General features: G+C 29.8%; 1 protein-coding gene across 1 annotated transcript; it reads left to right on the plus strand.

The window, feature by feature from the left end:
• The first annotated feature begins 209 nt into the window (after positions 1-209).
• LOC113511349 (aldo-keto reductase AKR2E4-like) lies at positions 210-14,918 on the plus strand. The gene is made up of 7 exons (XM_052903519.1): positions 210-430; positions 6,116-6,205; positions 7,682-7,864; positions 9,724-9,840; positions 10,716-10,883; positions 13,270-13,467; positions 14,629-14,918. Exons 1-7 carry the CDS (start codon positions 365-367, stop codon positions 14,848-14,850), a joined length of 1,044 nt encoding a protein of 347 aa, XP_052759479.1. The 5' UTR covers positions 210-364; the 3' UTR covers positions 14,851-14,918.
• Positions 14,919-22,738: the final 7,820 nt, after the last annotated feature.

Genomic DNA, 22,738 nt, shown 5'->3' on the forward strand with positions numbered 1-22,738 from the left:
AAGAATTCCTATATTAGAATACATGCTGTCTGTTAAGGAAAATACGTATATATAAAGAGAATAACATAAGGCGAAACTGGTCAGGTATTATAAAAATATATTTGTGGTATACGCGTTTTTTTTTCTACAATAAATGTAAACATGAAACTCCACCAAGTGCCAACAATCAGCATCATTACATATAATGATATCACTTTATATATAATGATTTTTTATGTTTTGCTTACATTCATATTTTAGCTTCCATACAGACACATAACAGTGATTTTAGTCATTGGTATTGCATTACAAATAGCACATGTTATAAACAGAGATTTTTATTGTAATTTATGTGTGATGTAACAACATAGAGTTATGTGGAATCATGTGTAGTGGACGTAGTTACAATTCGCTGAAGCTTGTATTATTTATTTCATTGTACCATGTTCAGGTAAGAATTTAATCAAGATAATAAGTTTCGAAACAAATTATTATTGTTATTAAATATATTGTTATGTAAATATTTATTTTAATTTCTGTTTTGTACTACTACTGCCCACTCACTCATTGTTGTTACTGTATGTTTTAGTGCAATAAAGTTAAAATTATATATATAATAGACTTAGGTATTAAATTTGAGTAGAAATATTTTTTTATTTATTTCCATCGTTTTCTTTTAATATTGGTATTTAAATATTCATTTATTAATCTCGTCGAAGTGTACATTAAATTGCGTAATGAGAAAATATATGAAATGCCTACTAACTAATTTATCTCGTATTCTTCTTACGAGTACCATAATAAAATGACATAAAATATTTTAAAAATATATTTCTCAATATCCGTTCCAACGTTACAAAATAATTTTCTTGTGCAGCTATAGGTATTTTATGCACATATTTTATGGGATTATTATTTTGTATTAATGTTTTTAATTTTTATTATGAATTAATATAAAAATAATTGTATAATGGGATTAACAAGCTGAAGTGAATTGGCTGGTCATATAGCTCAAAAAAACCGATAATCGATGGGGAAGATAGGTTATTAGGTGGCGATTCTGTATGGACAAACGCACTTTAGAACGACCCAACTAGATGGAGTGACGACCTCAAATACATTGTAGGGAGTCAGTGGATGCAGGTGGCTTAGAACTGTTATTTATGACAGTGTACGGGAGACCTATATTCAGCAGTATATAAATAACGACTGATATGATGATAATGATAAATATGTATAAAAAATACACCAATCGAGTTTTATGATAGTTTGTAAAAGTAATTGGGCGTTTGTTACTCTATCATATTTCAACAACTGAATAGATTTGAATGGAATTGGGTACACTAATAAAACATATCCTAGATTCACTGGGATACTTTTTGCTCTAATGAATGTAAAAATCTCGGGATATAACTAGCTGTGTATAAAAGAAATTTTATATTTTGTTTGGCAACGTCGAATTTAAAAACATCGTAATAAGAAAAGTTACATAAAAAAATATTTGTATAACTCGTTGCGTCGTAAATTTTTGATAAAACATTTTTGTCGGAACAGCTTTATTCATAATTAGGATTGCTTACCTGTAGAGATTTTGTCTCTTTTTTAATCTTATGAAAAAGACGTAAAGGCCCGGGGATTTCTCATTTGTGGAAATTATAATTACAAATTATGATTAATATTGTTAAATTATTCTTTATTCCCAGTTTTATAGTTATTATATATACTTTTTTTTTCTAATGTATCCTTAATACATTGTATACGAGTTACCTAATTACGGATATAGAAATATAAACAAAAATTTAAATAATTTAATGTTATTAAAACTCCATGCAAAAACTACTCAGGTAATCATGAAGATTTTTATGCTTAACTAAATATGAATAATAAAATAATTCAGCAATTAGAAAATATTATATTATTTATATTATATATATTATATTAGGCCATTTTCGTCAAATCATAGAGACGAAGGCAGTCTTAAACCTTGATGCTAGAAACTAAATCAATCTAGACAATCAAAATACTTATAATAAGAGAATTACACTAACGCAGTTATATAGTGCATAATTTAAGTGCATCAGCAGTTAAATTGTGTTTAGGCAGATTTAAGGTTTTGCTGTACAAAAAATTGTGACTTCAATCATAATAATATTATTACAGAACTAAATATACACACATATATAAAAGGTAAACTGAAATAAGAAGCTTATTTAAAAATATAATTTTATGATACCTGTATAGGGGTTAAGGGCTCACCTGGAGGAAAGTAATTATTGTTTCTATAGTAATCTAATAGCATCAAGAACACTACAAATTACTTGAAGATTATGATCTTATTTTTCCGTACTCAGTAATTTCACTGCAATATTCTATCTTTTAAACTGTAACACAGCCATATTTTTTTATGTTTTTTTTTTTATACAAAATAGCTATTAAATATGTAAAGATTAAATTGAGGGAAATGATTTAGTCACTGATAGGTAATTATAATTACCTATTAGTGATAAAGAATTAATTATTGACGAGGAAAGATTTCAAATACAGACTCTTACTAGGAGATGGGATTCTTCCATATACCTTTTAACACAAGGTCAATTAAATACAGATAGTAAAGCCCTTTGGTCATGTTGTTATCACAGTTTACAGTGAGATCTAAACAGCTCTAACTGACAACAAATGTTTTTAAAAGTGTTCACACCGAATTGAAGTAACGACAGAATTAACTGTCAATTTATAATAAAACATTAACCAATTTTCATTGTTATGATTGACAATAGTTTGAAAATTACACTCATAGCGAATTAAAAAGTAAACGATATATTAAGATGACAGCAAAAAGTAGCAGCAGAAATAATTTAAGAATTAGGGATGTCTTGAATCATAGATTGTATGGTTGACATTTTTGTTCGCTATCAGAGCACTTTTTTAATAATCAGAAATATTGAAAATTATTTGTATTTGATACAGTTATAAATGTTTATTCCGAAGTAAGAATACCAATGAAATAGACTACTTCTAAATAGCCTACTTCTAGATGGCATACCAACATGAAATAACACACCAGATTTTAATTTAGACTTTCAGGAACACAACTGTCAAAAATGCATCCAGCTTGGTGCTGTAGTTTTTTCGTAATATCGAAACATATAATTAGATGGATAGACGAAACTTTTAAAAAATATTGTTTTGGCTTCTATTAGTTTTATTAAGACCCCTCATGGTAATTTTTCTTAAATATCTCCCATGTACAGACATCGTCCAATTACAATTTTATTATAATAGTAAAACATATCAGTAGGTTTCGGCATGAACGCTCTTAAATATTAAGAAGAAGTAATAAGTATAATATGAGAGATTTTTTAAATACAAATCAAAGCTATAACAATCCAAGTATCGAATAAAACCAGTTTTATTAGACGGAATACGGATATGGAGCCGTGGGCGGATATCCGACCAATCAATACTCGGTTTCATTGGCTATAAATAAGCAGAAAATTCATGCTGTAACAGAAACAAATCTCATAATAATCATATCAATAAAGCGTTTTATGGTTTTTTAATTATTTTTTTTTGTATAGATTCTTTTATAATTCATCCATTCGACATAGTCATTATTCATGTATAAATAAACCTTTATTTATTGCGTGATTATTGTTCAAAATACATGATAGACAAACGGATTATAGAAAAAAATGAACAACATTCACGTAAAAAATACAAGAGATTCTAAATTTAACTGAGTTTTTTACATTTATATTTCCGTATTTTATTATTTTTGCAATCAATAGATTTATTTTAGTTTTGGTTGTATACCGATTTTATCTTTATTGAAGTTAGTATTAATTAAAAAATATATATACATATATTGAAATATATGTGTATATATATTTCAATACCGACGTAAAAATTATTGTAGGATTGATAATAAATAAAAATAAAATAATATATTACATTGTAGTTTAATATACTAAATATAATACTTTAATATACTTAATAATTAATAATAACATTGAATTAATTACTTGCTTCTAGTAAATATATAAGGGAAATCACAAAGAATACTAAATCGACTCTAAAAATTCTTTCACCTTTATAAAGGTACAATATCCCTGAGTAATATAGGTTATATTTTCAAGGGGAACCGGAGATAACGGGTTTTGAAAGCCGCTAAGCCGCGGGAAATAGCTAGTTTTGTATAAAAGAATAATACCGGGGTGCTTATAGTCTATAGAATTTATCCCGCGTACTAACGCGCGCTTAAAAAGATTAAAGGACGTTTCATGATATACTATACCTTACCGTGTAATGGAACGTATGAAACATGGTTAAACATGGGGGGAAAGGGATTGTTAGTGATGGAGACTGAGAATCATATTGCTAGCAATATACCTAACTAGGTCGACCTCCTCGCGGTTCCCCCTGGAAACTATCATGGTTAATTCCTGATGAATTCATCATGATGATGATAACTGGCCTATTTTCATTCTCATCTATCACCCTTCACTGGTGCTCCGCCAGCGTATCCCGTTAGCGCAGGCGGGGTTACCATTCCATTTTTATCAATAAAAATAAAACGTGGTTAAACATATTTATATACATACTTTTATATGTTCTAAAATTAATGGTAAAGAAGGGTCTGTATACTACTACTGGACGTAAGATGGTAGTATTTTTATCATCATGAATTAGACATGAGGAAAGGGGAGATTTTTTTACCAACTTCGTTCCTGGACGGCTAGAATAATTAACCTTGACAATAAGATTCAAATGAAAGAAATTATTTGTATAATTGTTTAAATAGTTGAACTATGACTCGGTCAAAACAATATGGACATGACCCGACCATGATACTGCGCAATAGTTCTTCTGCTATGAGTATTATAATAGTCCTTTATGATCGCGCTCTAGTATTACATATATTAAGTAAGTTGGTAAAGATATTTGGACGTTTGTTACTCAGTTACGCTAAAAATAAATAATAATAAATTCAAATGATACACACATTAACCTAACATATCGGATACTTTATATAGGTAGGCAACACCGCGGGTAAAAGCTAGTATAATATGAAGGTATAATGTAATTATCATTTCATTATGTTTAAATTACAGAAGAAGTATTAAATTGGTAAGCATACGGTGTTTATGAACATTTGTACATACATGTGTTAACACTTTAATTAAAGTTATCAAAATTGTCTCTGGCAATTTTTTCAAACAAAAACTCTCGATAAACATCTATGTAGAAAGGTAACCATTTAATTATTGTTTATTTAATACCTAAAAAGCGTCCAGACAAATACAAAAATACTCATGAACACAAATGTTTATATACAGCGGGGATCGAATTCGCAACCGTTGGAACGCAGTTTATTAAAATATTATACTATTTTAAATTTTGATTAAATATTTACCTCCGTTCAGATGCGACAATAAAAATGAAATATTTTTTAAAATATTTAAAATAATCTATTTGTTACGCTTTCAAGTTTAAGACACTTCCGCAATTTGCCGCTGTCAGTGTCAGTGACGTTTCTGGTAAAAGGTGACAGGATACTTAACATATGAAACATGTTGGCTTCTTGAAGGGGAAGGAGTTGACGTGTTCTGAAAGTACTTGGAGTGGAGAGTTACAGTTATTTAAAATCATACTTATACGTATCTTATAGTTTATGAAAAAGCGCATTATAAATCTTGTATCGCCGGCATTAATTTTAAGATTAAATCGAAGACTGATGTGATTAGGATGAATATTATCTTCATCCTAATCTGTTTAGCTCTTTCAGAGTAATTGAATAACATTTAATTTTATTTATTTAATTCATCTAAACACACAATTATCCAACTTTCGCATTTATAACACTGGCTTTTACGACTTAATTCCCGTGACAAGGAAATTTTCGGTGACCAGAATAAAAAGTAGCCCATGCCCTTCTCCATTCCATGTAATATGTGTATACCAAATTTCATGGTGATTATGATTAAGGCGCTAAGAGATAATAAACAAATAAACAAACTCACTTTCGCATTTATAGTATTAGTAGAATAGTTTATAATATATAGTATAATATATACTATTCTATCAAATATAGTATACATGCTATTTAACCATTTTACCTTCTGATTTTTTTGCTTAGGTTCATGCGACGACGCTGACACACAAACTAAATGATGGCCATGAAATACCAGTTGTGGCTCTCGGTACCAGTTTGGGGCATTTAGCTGACGTGAGTAACTAGTTTTTATTGATTTCAAAAAAGGAAAGGTCACAATGTTTACCGTTTATTTTATATATATATATATATATATATATATATATATATATATATATATATATATATATATATATATATATATATATATATATATATATATATATATTGATTACTTAATTAATTACTTAATTTGAACAGAAACAATTATGTTTTTTTTTTATTTAAAGGATATAATTATGTCATGTTCATGTTACAAAATGGAAGATTATTGTAAAAAGAAAAGAGGAAAGTAATTACAATAATATAACTATACTCATATAATAATGGATATAGTACTAATATAATTAATAATTTCTTAGTGATTTTAAATTTACAAAATCGATTTATATTTAGATATAAATCGATTTGAATTTTATTTTGTTCATATAGAAAATCTACTTCAATATTTTGACGCTTGAAATCTTTATCATTTTCATCAAAATTGTTGACAGTGTTGGCGCGACATCTGCGCGACATAAAAGATTGGTAGAGAATTAAATTACATGCGTCGCAATCATCATCATCATGTGTTAAGAATATAATTTGTGCTTAGATATCTAAAATTTATACAAGTTTTAAGCATGTATCTGTACTAGAGAGAATTTCATAAATTATTTGATGCCACTTCACACTGATTCACTGGGTATAGGTATGTGGCACCCGATGGCACTGATCGACATTTCGCTAGGTTCAATATTTTATTATTCAAGCAAAAATACGAGTAGCGGAAAAATTTACCGTTCACCCGATTGACAAAGAAATAAGATAATGTTTTTGCATGTATGTCAGAATCTGTGATGTAGCTTAAACGATTAAATGATATTAATAAAATGAAATTTCTTTTAATGTAGTCTTAATTGTGCGGGTATGTTATATGATCATATTATAAAATTAATATAGCACAGTTACTGACTGTCTAACACTTATTTTTCAGTTGAATTTCATAATTTTGTCACGTTTATATTCGAATATTACATTCATTACTTTATAAATAGGTAGCTAACTATTAAACGAAAACCTAATATTTTGAGTGTCCTATTAATGCCAAGTTATTACAAGAATCTTTATTTTTGCATTTTTCAACCTATGCTTTATTGAGAAAAATATTTATATTTTACACCAAGAAAACTTCCATAAAAGCTAATAATTTCGATTTCTTTCTGAGTAATAGGATCCCATAAATAAGCAAGTGTAATAAATCATTTAATAATATTACCAAAGTACTTATATTTTACGTTTTATAAGAGACGGAAATTAACGTGAACATTTAAGTAAATTATGATAACTAATTAATTCCAGTCTCTTATAAAATATGCAGCGCGAAAGTCTGAAAATTGATACTTGTATTTCGCCTGTGGATTGCGCATCCTATTTTATTAGTTGCTAGGCAAATACCTCTATCTATTTTGGACTTCATATAAAGCAAAGTTGTTAACATGTCTGCGACAGGGTACAAGGGTGTTGTCTACGAACCACTCGCTAGCCCGGGCAGTACAATGGGCCCTGGAAGCCGGGTACCGACATATCGATACAGCGCCACTTTATCTCGTAGAAGACGACGTAGGTCTTGGTGTTCATAACTTTGTGAAGGACAACGGAGCCGATAGAAAGGACGTCTATATCACTACTAAGGTGAGTTGTATTAGATTTTGTTAATACTATGTATTCTGTATTTAATTTTATAAATAAACTTGCCTTTAGTCCGTTACTTCGGATGATTTATTTTTAGAAATACAAAATAATAATGACCTCTCTAGATGGCGCATGAAAATAAAACATATACCATATTTAAAGTTAGGTTACCTTTATTCTCTATAAGTTAGACTTTCAGAAATACAATTGGATACAATTGGGTATAATAGTTTTTGAGTGATACACACGTATATACATACAGACATATGGATATAAAAAATATATTGTTTTGCCTTTATCCTTCATTTAACTTTTACTCAAATATTTTCCATGCACAGAAAACGTCTACTTACAATTTCATTATATTAGTAAAATAGGTTGGAACGAATTTAATATTAAATAGTTGTTGTCTAGTTGTTTGAATGAGTTTAATTCCATTAATATAGTTTTGAATTTATAGATATAAAATTATACTAAGTTGAGTCTCAATTGTACTTAATAGTTATAGTTAACTAACTTGTTTCCACTTAATTTCGTAGAAATAGGTTAGTTAAAAATATTTTAGTGGATATTAGAATGTTTACACTAATATTATAAAGAAAAAAGGTCAGATATTTTTGTTTACAATAATATATTAAAAAATAATTAACCGGTTTTAAAATTTTTCAAATGTAGAAGCTACATTATCGATGACTAATAATACTCTATTTTATTAAAACAAATGCAAAGTCGAGGCGGGTTGTGAGTTATTTATAAAATGTTTAATTGTGGTCTAGTCTTGCAAACTATGGTAAATATTTATCATTTAGCGGGTAGTAAGCTTGTTTACTATTTCATGCTATAAGAAAATAAAAATGTATAAAGCTCTTTGCAGACGCTATATATAGGTGCAATTAACATACGATAAAGCATTTAAAACAGTATTCAGTCACAATAACAGCTTTTGAATTTTTTAATTGATCTGAAATGCAGAGATTTAATTTTTAAGTCGCCTGTATGGTATAGAATATGATAGGTCACGGTGAAGGCAAGAAAACAAAGACTCTTACAATTGGATTTTATTTTAGATTTTATTTTCGTTAATTACAGATAATAAATAGACATGTGGTGTCCATCGCATCTAGGTGCAGACTAGGGCGTGGCGTCCGTTGCGCCGATTATAAGTTTAAAAACGACCGCACGCAGAGACAATGACATAGACAAACTATTTTATTAATAATTGAGTTTTGAGGCACAGAACGCTTCGCTTACATCGCCAATATATCATAAAATAGCGTTCGTGAAACCCACATTGTCTGCGTGTATAAAATATACCGATCTGTGATCATCTTAAAGCAATGGTTTTAACCTATTTTGAAGCAACTTTAAAAAAGGAAGCATATTTTTTTCTGGTGTTAATAGGTTTCTTTTTATATAACTTAGAATGATAAACAAGCTGACGGTCCACTTGATGGGAAGTGGTAACCATCGTCTATAAACATGAGCAGTAAAATGGACATAACAGTGTATACTGTTTCGCCTAGATATGCCTTATGCGTTGCCATTCCTGAGGATTCAGGTGTTATTCATCCTTACCTTTAGAAACACGTATGGGATAGAGGTGCCCAAGCAAATGACTTTTGTACAAAGCCTCTCTCTGGTAAAATGGTATATGTAACTACGAGTATGACACAAATTACTCCATGATTTAATTTCCATGTTTTTCCTTTTGCTGTTTAATATCTTATCCCTATTTTCTAACAATGAAGTTGGTTATTTTGAATGAATAATAAACTTATAAAATGAAAATGGTTACTTACAAAGCTTGCATATCAACACGCTAATTTGTAATATTTATCTTACGTATCTCGAAATTTAAGCTTTGGAACGATGCGCACGAAAGAGCCGAAGTAATACCAGCACTCAGGAAATCTCTTGAGGACTTGCAAATGGACTACGTGGATTTATACTTAGTGCATTATCCGATGGCGTACAAGGTACGATGTTTGTATAAGTAATTGGGGCTCACAAAGCTTTGTGATACGCTCACCTCTTGAACCCAAGATTTCATAGCAGTGAGTTGCTCTAGACTGGATGCATGCAACTAAACAACTATCAGTGTCATAAACTTCGCTTTGAGTTTAATATAACAGAACATTGTCTATAATTAGTTGCTGATAGAGATTCTACTTATGTTATTAGAACAAAACTAGGATGTTTTAATTTAGGCCATTAATTTGAAATTGCTGAAGTATTCATAATTAAATAAAATACACTCATACAGATAAATTAATTCTAAAGACATACTTTAGAATTAAATAGAAGCAACAGGCTATCTTCTATCATTCAGGATAGTTCCTTCATTACTTCCTTCAAGAAAAGATTGAAATCTCACCTTTTAACTAATAATACATAATAATATTTATTATTATATGTGTTGTATATGTGTATCATTATTTATTATGTTTATGTGCATATATATATATATATATATAATTTGTATGTTTATTGTATTTGTATTCTATTTGCCTTGTATATCTTGTAGAAAATAATTAGTACAGGTAAAGACCTGTACTAATTATTTTCTCTCTAACTGCATTGGGTTAGCTGGAAGAGATCTCTTTTAAAGATAAGCCTACCCTTGCTAACAAGTTGTTAAACTAACCGCTATATCTTTTGTTCAACTGCAATTAACTATATACGTATATCACAGCATCTCTATCAATAAAATTGGGAACAGATTTTAATGATTTTATTTTAATAAACATTGCTTCCTCCTCAATTTTTTTTATCCAATATGAAATTTTTATGTTTGCTATATAGTATTTTAAAATATATTTATCCATAGTAATTTATTGAAATACGATTGCAGAAAGATGGCTCTATTAGTACAACCGACTACTTGGAAACTTGGAAAGGTATGGAAGATGCAAAATTGCTAAATCTGACAAAGTCAATAGGGGTGTCAAATTTTAATTTAACCCAAATTCAAAGATTGTGGAGCAACGCTAGAATAAAACCAGCTGTTTTACAAACCGAGGTGAGTTAAGTTAATGACTACTATATTCTTATAAACTCACTTATTATGAAAGCAATAATAAGAGTATATTTTTAAATTACCTTACAATTATTAAGAAGTTAAACATTTTGAATCCAAATCTGCTCTACACTAAATAATGTATTTTTGGCTAAGTCTCCAATGACACTAAATACCATTAACAAACCAAGTCCAAACGTATTATTGTTCAAAACGTTGAATTCCACTAAGCTTGTCAAATTACAAGTAAATCAATTAATGTCTCTGACTCTTATTATTTTTAATTAGTTCATATAATTTACATAAAATTATTGAATTCATCTCAATTATTTTTTATTTTACTCATGCACCATAGTTTATTTATTTAATGCCAGTCTTTAGAAGAAGTAGTCATTGGACGATGTACAGTTGCAATGTTGATGATAGGTATACATGTAATAACTAAATTACGTGAACTGTTTTTAAATTATGTATTGAAAAACTTTCTAAGACACATAACCTATCTCACTCACTGTCAAGAATGTTCGTGCACTTATGCGGCGTTCCGTTCATCACCTAGTGGCAGTTTTAAATTAAGTTCCTTCTTCACTGCTATTTATATTTTAATTTACCTAAAAATTGTTTGTTTTTAAGCAAATTACAAAAGAAAAAAAAGAGGTTTTACAATTTGTTTGTATATTATATGCGATTACGTTACCGATTCTGAATGGAATTATTTTTCAATAGGTGGGGTTTTATTCTAAAGCAGTAGGTTTTCTTTGTCACTATTTCTTTGTCATATCTTGCCTTTTGTAAAACGTAATCCATGTCGACATATGATTCCGCGTTATAAATTCAAATATTTTCAATATACTTAGGAAAATTACGAACTTAGATTATATAGATCGAGCTTCAAGTGTCAAAAACGAATCAAAATTTAATCAGCTCATTTGGTTTTTGGCTGAGTAAATTTAGTATATATTTTTTTAAAACGTAAAGTAATCGCTCTTTTATCAATGTTCCATGAATGTACTGCTTACAAATTAATATACATGTATTAATGAAAATGGTGGACATTTTATGTCTATACTCAGATATAAATTAAAATATTCAGTAAAAATAAGAATCATTAATCATCATAATATTAATAATATTTAATTTCTATCGCAACGGTACTTCATTTATGCATTTTACAAAATCGAATATATATAGTCTGCCATTAGAAGTGGACAGAATCCATACTAGGATACTCTGTGTTACGGTATTCTGGCCCACACACACGGCCGCTTACTATACAAAGAACTTATGAATTATAAATGGAAATTATGAATCATTATACACTGTTTATCTTGTTCTTTTAAATCTATTCAAAAAAATTGTATCGCTTTGATTTTTTACTTCAACCTTAGAGTGTAATTGCTTTTATATACTGAGTAACAAATATACATTACGGTAACTATTCACACGCACATGGTTAAAAAATTAATCTATTTTTGATGAAGTATTTGTAGGAAAACACTCCAACTACATATACATTTATTCGATGCTTACGAAACATTATGTCTTTTATTCGTGTGTTTTATCATTATTAACTAAATAAATAAAGAACTAAATGTAGATACATGTTAGTTAAACTATGCGCAAAAATATAAAAGCTATTAAACATTTATAAATTTTATTGAAATTCACTATTAACTGATAAATGTAATAAATATATCAAGTAAATATAAAAGTTGGTGACGAAAATAAAGAACTTTTTATTGGCGACCAGAAAATACCTTCAATATATTGTTGAACAATAACAATTTTTGGTTGACTGCTTGTTTATTTATAAGAGACTTTTGTTTGGTTTCATAACATTATTTATAGATTGTTATTGGAGAACACAATGCCTAGTGGGAGAATAATATAAAAACGAGCAGGATCTCAATTTCGCCGTGTAATTTATTTTTATGTACGCTCGGACGTAATCGGGTAGATATTAGATTAGATTCAATCCTTACCTATAAAATTTCCGTTTTTAATACCGGCTAGTTTAATGTTACATTCAATATAGATAGCGTTCAACTTGGAATTCTAAATTTAAGTACTATGTGTATTTAAATAATAATATATAAAAGAAATATTTTTATTAACTCTGGCTTAACTTTGTACGTGTGGATTATATCATATACATTAATCTTACTTGAAAACATAGCATATATTTTATTGAATTAGGATTCAAATTATTCTATGTAGTATATGTTAATATAAAATGTTGTACATCTGTGTATCAATTTTTTTCAAGTCATTTAAACGTAATCACGCTCAATCCAGCAAACACAAATATCCAAATATCTTAACAAAGTTTCTCTTTGAAAAACATGTGTATTTTATTTTATTACTTTTTTTCTTGTTATATGTTCATCAGATAAATCCAACGATAACTGAAATGGAATTGATAGATTGGTGTAAAGAGCATGAAGTGGTTGTAATGGCGTATAGTCCGTTCGGAGGTATACTTGGACGTAAATCAAATGCACCACCACCTCGCGCCGATCATCCATTGCTACTGCGTTTAGCAGAAAAGTATAATAAGACAGTGCCACAGATATTGCTTAGATATCTGGTAAGTGTAGTATGCTCTTATCAACAGATTAAAACTCCTACTGTTGTTACTTTTGTAGGTATAAAACTTTTTAATGAACCTTGAAATAAATAAAATATGAACGAAAATATAATACAATGCACCCGGGTTCTCTGATCTTAGTTAGCCATAGTCTAGGGTTGCCAATATTTACATGTGGCTGCTTTTATAGCTATTGAACTAAAAAAATGGCCGTTTAAAAAAAAAGGTAGTTTATTTTTTTCTCTATGCAATAACACAGAACTATATGTTAAGAAAACAATAATTTTTGTATAAGTTTTATAGAAATTAATCAAAATTCCTTATAATTTAAGTACCATTAATCTAGAACAAAATTTTAGATGCTGGCCATTCTTATTTTTGTAATTTTTTTTTGTACCAAATCCACCACATTTTATCATGAATTAGAAACCATTAATAGAAAAGTGCCTTGTTAATGGTTTTGATGATTTAAAAGAATTGTTACGTGACAGTAAATTTTTACAAAGTGTTTAAAAATAATCATACAATAAAAATCAATATGGTTGAAAAATTAGTTTCCAGAGACGTTAATAACTTTCTAAAAAAGCGAATAGAAAATAATAAATTTCCTGTTTGATATTAATATCATTAAAAAGCATAATAAGAGAAAAGTTATCAAAATTATCGTACCTATCATCATCTAACATAATACGCCATACCTTCGCCAATAATTAACTGATATATTAAGTTGAAAATTTACTCCTAAGTTGCTATCTAATTTGCTCATTATTAAAGTCAGATTTTTGTATTAAAACTTTAAATTATATGTTTATTATATATTATTTTAAACACAATAAGTTGGCTATAATACTACGCGTATACGATATATGATGCTTTTGTTGGTACACAAAAACCAAACACGAACATTCATCTGGGAAACAGCCATTAGCATTACGTATATAGTTATATATATATATATAGTATACAACTAGGTATATATTACTAAATACTGAACATTTATTAGATATTAAAACAATTTACGAATAAGGATTAATTTAGTTTGAAGACCATGTAATCACCAGATTACATCTCCTGAAGCACACGGGAATAGCAAAACAATATGTACACTAAAATATTTTTTTATTGCATTCGTAATCAAATATCTCCAAAACTTTATTTCAGCTGGATCGAAATATAGTGCCGATACCACGGTCTACAAACCGAGAACGTATTGCACAAAACATTGACATCTTCGACTTTCAACTCACATCTGAAGAGGTTGCAGAATTGTCGGCATTCAACAAGAACTATCGACTAAGGAATTTCGTTAACTGGTACGATCATCCAGAATTTCCGTTTGAAAGGAAGAGCCTTGCTCCGGGTGAAACACCTTATCGAGCTTAGAATGATGCTATTAGCAGATAATTGAGACAAACAATAGAGGAATATGTTGTTTAAAGACTTGAACTTAATTGTTTCATTTAATTGAAAGATAACATTCGATCCAATATATAAACACCTAATTAAATAAAATAAAGCGAATCAAGAGGACTAATGGCAAACGAATCTGTCAATAGGTAGACACGTTATTTGTTACGTCTAGTGTAGTATGCGCGTCAACGAAAACGTATCTATCGATAGGATAGGACCGTATACACCTTTCTAGATGGGCTGATTCGCAAATATATTTATTTATTATATGGAAAACAAAATATATGTATGCATCATAGAATGTCAAACAAACTGACGGCTAGTTATGTGGAAAGTGTTAACTGTCGCCTAAAACACGCATAGCATCATGAACAACACAAAATAAACTATAATAAAGATGTTTGCCTCCGTACTTCGTAATTTAAATCATCATCATCATCATATTAGCCTTTCATTGTCCACTGCTGAACATAAGCCTCGCTAGTGGTTGCCACGCTTGGCAGGCTGATTGGCAGCCGCAATCAGACTTTAGAGATGTTTTAATGAGGACGCTGCTGCCCATCCCTCATCCTCCCTTAGTCGGCTTTTACGATACCCACTGGATAGAAAGGAGTGGTCTATTCTATGCCGGGACCACACGGCTATAATGCAATTTCAATGCTATATCATAATACCTCGTGTTCTGCCATTATATTTAGTAACAGAAACATAGAAATACCTAGCTTTTATCAAACAAATGAAAATATTAATAAAATAGAAAATACATATTTTCTTTAATACTGTCTCTTGTTTTAATGGCATAGCTTAGCTCTTTTAGAATTTATTTCTTTATAATGTCTTCAATCAATACACGATCTACAAAGAAAGTTTCGTTAAATCGTATTATTCGCAACGATATTGGAGTTTGGACTGTTTTTGTTGTCTTAGAAAACCCACTTCAAAAATAAAAGCCAAAGTATTTTATAATAACCTTACCCGAATATACAAAGCCAAGTAGAATTTCTTTGAAACTGTCACTTGTTAAGTAGGATAGGTACATTTTTCCTAAAGAACCGTATTGCTATTATAAAAATTATTGTTTCCTTTTCCTATTATATACATACCGGTAACAGAATTATAAATTAGTAATGACTAGATGAGTCTTTTGAATATTAGTTTAATAAACTTTGTCATCATTATAAATATAAAGGTAAGTTTGTTTAGTTACTATCTCATGCACCATAACGGTTCAATCGTCATGATATTTGATATGCAAATACTATTTAGGATGAAGATAGACAGACTTCTTTTTGTTTTGATCAATCAGCACATGTCGTTTACGTGGACAAAGTCACGGTTAAAAGCTAGATTGATATATTTTAAAAATATTATTGTCTTAACTGTTAACAAATAAGCTGTTAGATACATCGTGAGTATTTTTTAATCATTAGAACTTCAAAAAGTGTAGATGAATAATTTCTTTAGTTTAATTTGAACTCTTAGTCAACTTTTTACTTATTTCTTTTTTACACAATTAATTCTTTAATGAAATTTAGCAACCAATGTGATGCAATTTTGGATTAAAGTCAACTTAATTTGTTATTGAATAGACTAAACTGAATTAGTGAAGACTATTGCAAAACGAAGAACGTTTCCAATAATTAAATAGCTACTATCTCTTCATCTCAAAGGAATCGTGTTAGCCTTTTTAATCTCCTTAGTATTATGTAATTGAATTCTTTTAACCGCAAGTATAAAGGAAAATACCGTCGCTTTTATCTGAGCCTTGAGGCTTTCGGATCACCTAATTGATTTGAGCGCAAGCTTTGTAGCTACTTCATGTTATAACGGAAAGCCAAGCAATTTATATATGACGTGGTCAGCTGCTCACAAAGGTTTTAGGACAATTTTGAACTTTATTCACCAAATCATAACAATACATTTTCCTTAAAATTTAAACGTACGAGTATATTATTCTATTTCGAATTGGTGTGCCATCATTTTTAAATTCCGAAAAGCTTTTCTGTGCTCTTTAGTGGACTGGTTTTTTGTAGCCTGTCTATGGAAGCAAGAAATATTTCGCAATACTTTTATGTTTCATGGAATAGCAGTCAAGCTGGAGGTTTCACCTGATTGAAAGTGATCTTATAAGCCTAGCCACATTTTCTGTCTGTCTGTAGATGTTTGTTTTAGAATCACACAAAAATTATTACATATAATTGGATGCGATTTCTTAAGATTGAATTTAAAATCCAGTGTGGATTTTATCTTGATACACTAGTTACTTCACTTTTAGTATTTTTAGTATTTCAGTTTTTTTTTATACCACTGAGGTAGCAAACAATCATACGGTCAACCTGATGGTAAGCGGTCAGTTATTTTACTTTTAGTTCACCAGAGGGAGACTTTGTACAAAAGTCGTTTGCTTGGGCGCCTCTGTCCCACTCATGTTTCTACCGTGAAGCAGTTATGTTTGCATGACTGTTTCGGTTTGAAGAGTGGGATATGTCAGTGAAATTATAGAATACAGAGAAATAACACCTGAGTCCTCAGGAATGACAACGCATGGGAGGTACGAAGTCGCCGGCTAACGCTAATACAAAATATTAAATATTATGCGTTCCACTGCCATATCCCAATTAGAAACAAGAATGGTATGGAGGTAAGAGTTTTGTATAAAATTTTTATGGCGAATTTTAATTTTAGTCTCATTTTGGAAAACATTAATACCTACCATTAATTAAAAATTTATAAGTATATTATTTGTACTGTATTAAAGAGATAAAGACAGGTGGAGTTACTTTATCTTTTTGTAATACTGGTGGATTTCATTGAAATAGAACTAAGTAAATCACTTAAAAATGGATTTTACTAAATTGAACTAGAATGTTATATTGAAAAGGACAGCGCACTCGTGCTAAATCGACAACTATAAGTGCTAGTTACTGTTACTTTTGGAAACGGGTAGATATGTCTGGCATTATTTATTGATACGTTCCATTACTGAAATCAGTATGAGTTTTATCTCTGTAATATACAAAATTACCTACCATCGTGAATAAAAAATAAATTTTCGTGTTTATAAAACTACTAGCTTTATACCGCGGATTTGTTCGATTGAATTTGTGGATATATAAAGTGTTCTATATGTTAAGATAGAATATAACCTACTCAGTACCAAATTTCATACAAATTCGTTCAGCTGTTTAAGCGTGAAAGAATTACTATCATCCAATTATCTATTTTTTACAAATTTGCGTTGTGTACAAAATTGTTCAAAGTAGAATATTATGCCTCTTATATCTCAGCTTCGTATCTGCTACCGTAAAGTAAAATTATACTAAACTCACAGGAACGTGAAGTTATTGGGTACAATGCGTGCAAAGCCGAAGAATTTAACAGTATTAAATTTATCAAAATATCCGGCTCGAATTGGGTTACGAAATTTACGCAACCACCTAATTTAAATAAGCTATTAAGGTATGTATAGCGCAACCAGAGACGAAATTAAAAAAAACTGAGGCAAAATTAAAATATTTTGCCTCAATTTTTTAATTTAGTCTCATTTTAATAATTAAAAATTCAGTAAATGGTAAATACTGTTGCAAAAAACTATGTACAAAGTCTTCCTTCAGATTTTCCTCTATTTTACAAAACAAATTTTAATATTATTTTTAGGATTTTAGGATTGTTATCATATGAGTAATTAATTGTGATTACACATGTATCTTCGTTGAACGCACTAAAAGAGAGGAAAATATGTAATTTTAGAATTCGTTGTGTGAAATCCTATAAAATCTCGCACACAAATCTGCGCTGAATCGGACGAATCGTCGGAAGAATTCGTGAAGGTACCCAAATCCCAGATCAGGATCAGCTTTCACACTAACTTGACATTGTTAAGATATAAGGGAATTTAGTCTGTACTGTACTACAGTATAAACCTAAATAAGTATATGACTTACTACTACTATACGTTAGAATAACATATGTAAAAATAAAGAGATTGAAGTCAATGATTGATTGAATTTTTATAATTAAACAAAAATAAATCATAAAAATTTGATGCGAATTAGAGATATTAATAAGATAATGCATAGTATTAGCTCAGACTATTTTGTATCGATTTTGATGATTATTTTTCAGTCGATAAGTCTTACTTTAATTTTTTAATTTATAATTATTTTTTAATTATTTATTTTTTTATTTATTTTATTTGTTACTAATTTTATATTGATTTTTAGTCAGTTTTCTGGAACAAAATCTTAATCTTCAGCCAAGATGAGTATCGAAAAGTGTTTTCTAGATTGATCAAATATCTATTGTTATCTAATTAGTTTTGAAACTAATTTGATGAGTATCTATAACGCAACGCCGACATATCGAATGGGATATAGTTAAGTAATTCGAGGCTTTATCATTGAAAACCATTGTTGTTGTTTGGATTTTTTGTGAGCGGTTTATTTATGAGAAAAGTTAAAGGGAGGTTTGTTTGGCCCAACATAAATTAAGTCCGGCGACATAAACTAATTGATATCATTATGCGCGGATGGCCGCAATGCTACCAAGTGTTGTTTTAACTAAATACACTATAACTAACATTTAATATTTATACGACCTGACTTTAATTTTAATGGTGCGCTTCTCTCTCTTATGTTTAAAATATAAGTAATATAGGTATGTTATGGAAAAAGTTAGAATTGTTTAAATTTGGAACGTGATACAAAATTGTATTGACGCATCGAATGGCATGTCGCTGTGAGTACCAACTCCACTTCGTATAACAAAAAAGTAACTACAGAGTAAGTATAGACTTTTATTTCTTGTTTGTCATTTACTACTTTTGCAGTCATCTTCTATAAATTTTCGTTGGTTCGTTCTACAAATAATGCAAATAATATTAATAATAACGAATAATACTTTCATATACAGTTAATATAAGTAAAAAAATTTCTACTATTATTTATTTATAAATTCTTGAGTGCTCTAATCTTCGAAATTTTTTAAACAAAAGTAACAATTTATGTGCCCTTTAGGGATTATCTAACTTCCTGATTTTTGATTTAATAGAATCGTTTTCTTGCTTTGTGTATAAGATTAGCTGATTTAACAACAATAATAATTGTCTGTTTCGTATTCTAGACTTTATTTGCTTCATGCAATGTCTTTCGTTATACCAAGGACATCGTCAATTATCATAATTATCGTTCACTAGCTATTTTCTGCAGCTTCATTCGCAGTTATCGGTAAATAAAATATACTCATATATATTAAGTTAGATTATAACCAAATTTTATTTAAATTTGTTCAGCCGTTTAAACATTTAAAATTTATGAAATGAAACTTCATTCATAATATTATTAGCGTTATAGGGAATGATTATTGTAACAGCGATTTATCTAAATATTTGGTAACAATCTTGGTGGTCATTGTAAACAACCGTGAGCCGAATTAATGGTTGCTCGTGTATACAAATGCATACGCCCTGTACCCGTTAAATATATATGTGGTGTGGACCACGCTGACAAATTACCAACTGAATCAAATCTGGCGCGCTGAAAAAGCTTACAAATACAGCGGGCACATAGGGGGAAATCTTTTCACATGGTATTAATACAAAATAAGAGCATATATATTTTCTTAACACACGTGACACATTACACAATCACTTATTACGCGTATAAGTAAATTAAAAAATAACAGATGGTATATAAATCGTAATACTATATAATCGTTTCATTTTTCCTTAATATGTTATACGTAAATATTATAGGAAAAATATAATAATGTTTTTAACTAAAACAAAGAAGTTATCAAATAACTTTCATTAATAGTTATATGATCCGGTTTTAAATCATAATTTATGATGCAAAATAAGGGCTTTTGAATTCAAATGACTATGATAATAACTATTAAGTATTTATTTCATTTAAAAAGTACGATCACCACATTTGTGCGTTAAGCAATTTTGTTTCTTATCTTCATTTATATGTATCATCATCATATCAGCCTTTAACTGTCCACTGCTAGAAATAAGCTTCCCGCTTCGGGGCTTTGCCAGTAGTTGCCATGCTTAGCAGGCGGATTGGCAACCACAATTAGGCCTTTAGAGATGTTTTAAGAAAAACGCTGCCCATCCCTCACCCTCCTTAGTCGACTTTTACGACACCCACAGGAAAAGACGGGATGGCCTACTCTATGCCGGGACCATACGGCTGTATATATGTATGTATATTCACATACATTTTTATGTGTAGAAAATAGATATATACAGATTATTTTGTGCACGAAATGATAATAAGAACAAGATGATACTCTATTACTCATAGATATCAGACAGTCATACAGCAAAACACGACAGGGGTTTTGCTCGATGAGTTATGACATTGTTACTTGTAGTATTTCAATAGAAATATAGTTAATATTATAGAGATACGCATATTATATATTTAATATTAAGTTTTTTAAAAATTATTTATCTCACTTTCATAACGATTTTATTATTACCAGAGAGAGAGTTTGTACAAAAGTCGTTTGCTTGTGTACCTCTGTCCCATTTGTGTTTCTACTGTAAAACAGTTGTATTTGCATAGCTGGGTTTCAGTTTGAAGGGTGGGATATGGCGGTGAACTTACAGGGTACAGAGGAATAACACCTGAATCCTTAAGAATGGCAACGCATGGAGGTATCATGGGCGAAACAGTATACAGTAGTAGTCAATGGTATTGTTCATGTCTATAGGCGACGGTTACCGCTTTCCATCAGGTGGGTCGTTGCTTGTTTGCCATTCTAAGTTGTATAAAAAGAAAGATAAAATCCGAAGATAACTTTATAGGGTGTGTGATACTGTTATAACCTATAATAATTGTTCACTGCTGAACATAGCCCTACCCCATAATGGGGCTTTTGCCAGTAGAAGCCACACGTAGTATGCATGTTGACAACCGCAGTAGGGCTTTGGTAATGTTTTAAGAGGGACGTTGCTGCCCATTCCTCGCCCTCCCTTAGTCGTCTTTTACGACATCTACGAGAAAGGAATGGGTGGCCTATTTTATGCCGGGACTGTGTAGGATATGCAAGATAATATTTACGGTAATACAAATAAGATTTATAAATAATAATGTATATTAGTATTGTTATGCATATGCAACGAATATAAATAAAGTTGACTGGGAGAGAATGCTATATATAGCATTCTTACTCATTAGTACTAATAATTTTTTTGTAATGTGGTTAGTGAAGAATAAATAAGTAAAAGTTTCTAACTGTTTAAGTATACAAATATTAAGGTGCATAGTATAGAAAAGTCACGTGTCTATAAATTAAATACTGTGTATACAAAATGTTAATTTCGACTTTAGCGTTGACATAGTGGCTCTTGTTAATTTAATCACAAAAGAGATAGTACCTACCTAGTTACTTTTATTACAATTCTAGCATGTTTTCTCAACCGTTGTCTTCACGTCAACTACTCAAAATTCAGGAAGTCTTTTGTTGTCGTAGACTTCTATTCAACATTCACTAGACATGCCTTGACGTCAGATGGAATATTAACAAGGGAGTGCGTCCGATGTCCCAACCCGATTCGATAAACATGGCAACACTGTAAAGTGAATGAGTACTATGAAGGTTTCGACTGGCCGTCAACGCTTTAGCGGTGTCTCAATAGATATAATACGATAACTTCTTGAAAGGAACTACCCTCGAAAGCTGTCAAAGGATCTCCAACATATTTCATGCATAATATATGATTTAATTTCATCGATAAATAATTGGGTGTTTAATAAGGGGAACTGTCAGTAATATTTTATACCTACAATTTTGTTAATCTATAATTACATTGATTGATAGGTAACTTCATAAAAAACTTCAACATAACAAC

Source organism: Galleria mellonella, unplaced genomic scaffold (genome assembly GCF_026898425.1).
Source record: "Galleria mellonella isolate WM207_F2 unplaced genomic scaffold, CSIRO_AGI_GalMel_v1 utg139, whole genome shotgun sequence".
In the NCBI taxonomy this organism is placed as follows: Eukaryota; Metazoa; Arthropoda; class Insecta; order Lepidoptera; family Pyralidae; genus Galleria; species Galleria mellonella.

Coding starts and splice junctions, on each gene's coding strand:
- LOC113511349 (XM_052903519.1), top strand. CDS start 365: ATGTGTAGTGGACGTAGTTACAATTCGCTGAAGCTTGTATTATTTATT. Junction 7,865..9,723: donor ACGTCTATATCACTACTAAG/GTGAGTTGTATT, acceptor TCGAAATTTAAG/CTTTGGAACGATGCGCACGA. Junction 13,468..14,628: donor AGATATTGCTTAGATATCTG/GTAAGTGTAGTA, acceptor ACTTTATTTCAG/CTGGATCGAAATATAGTGCC.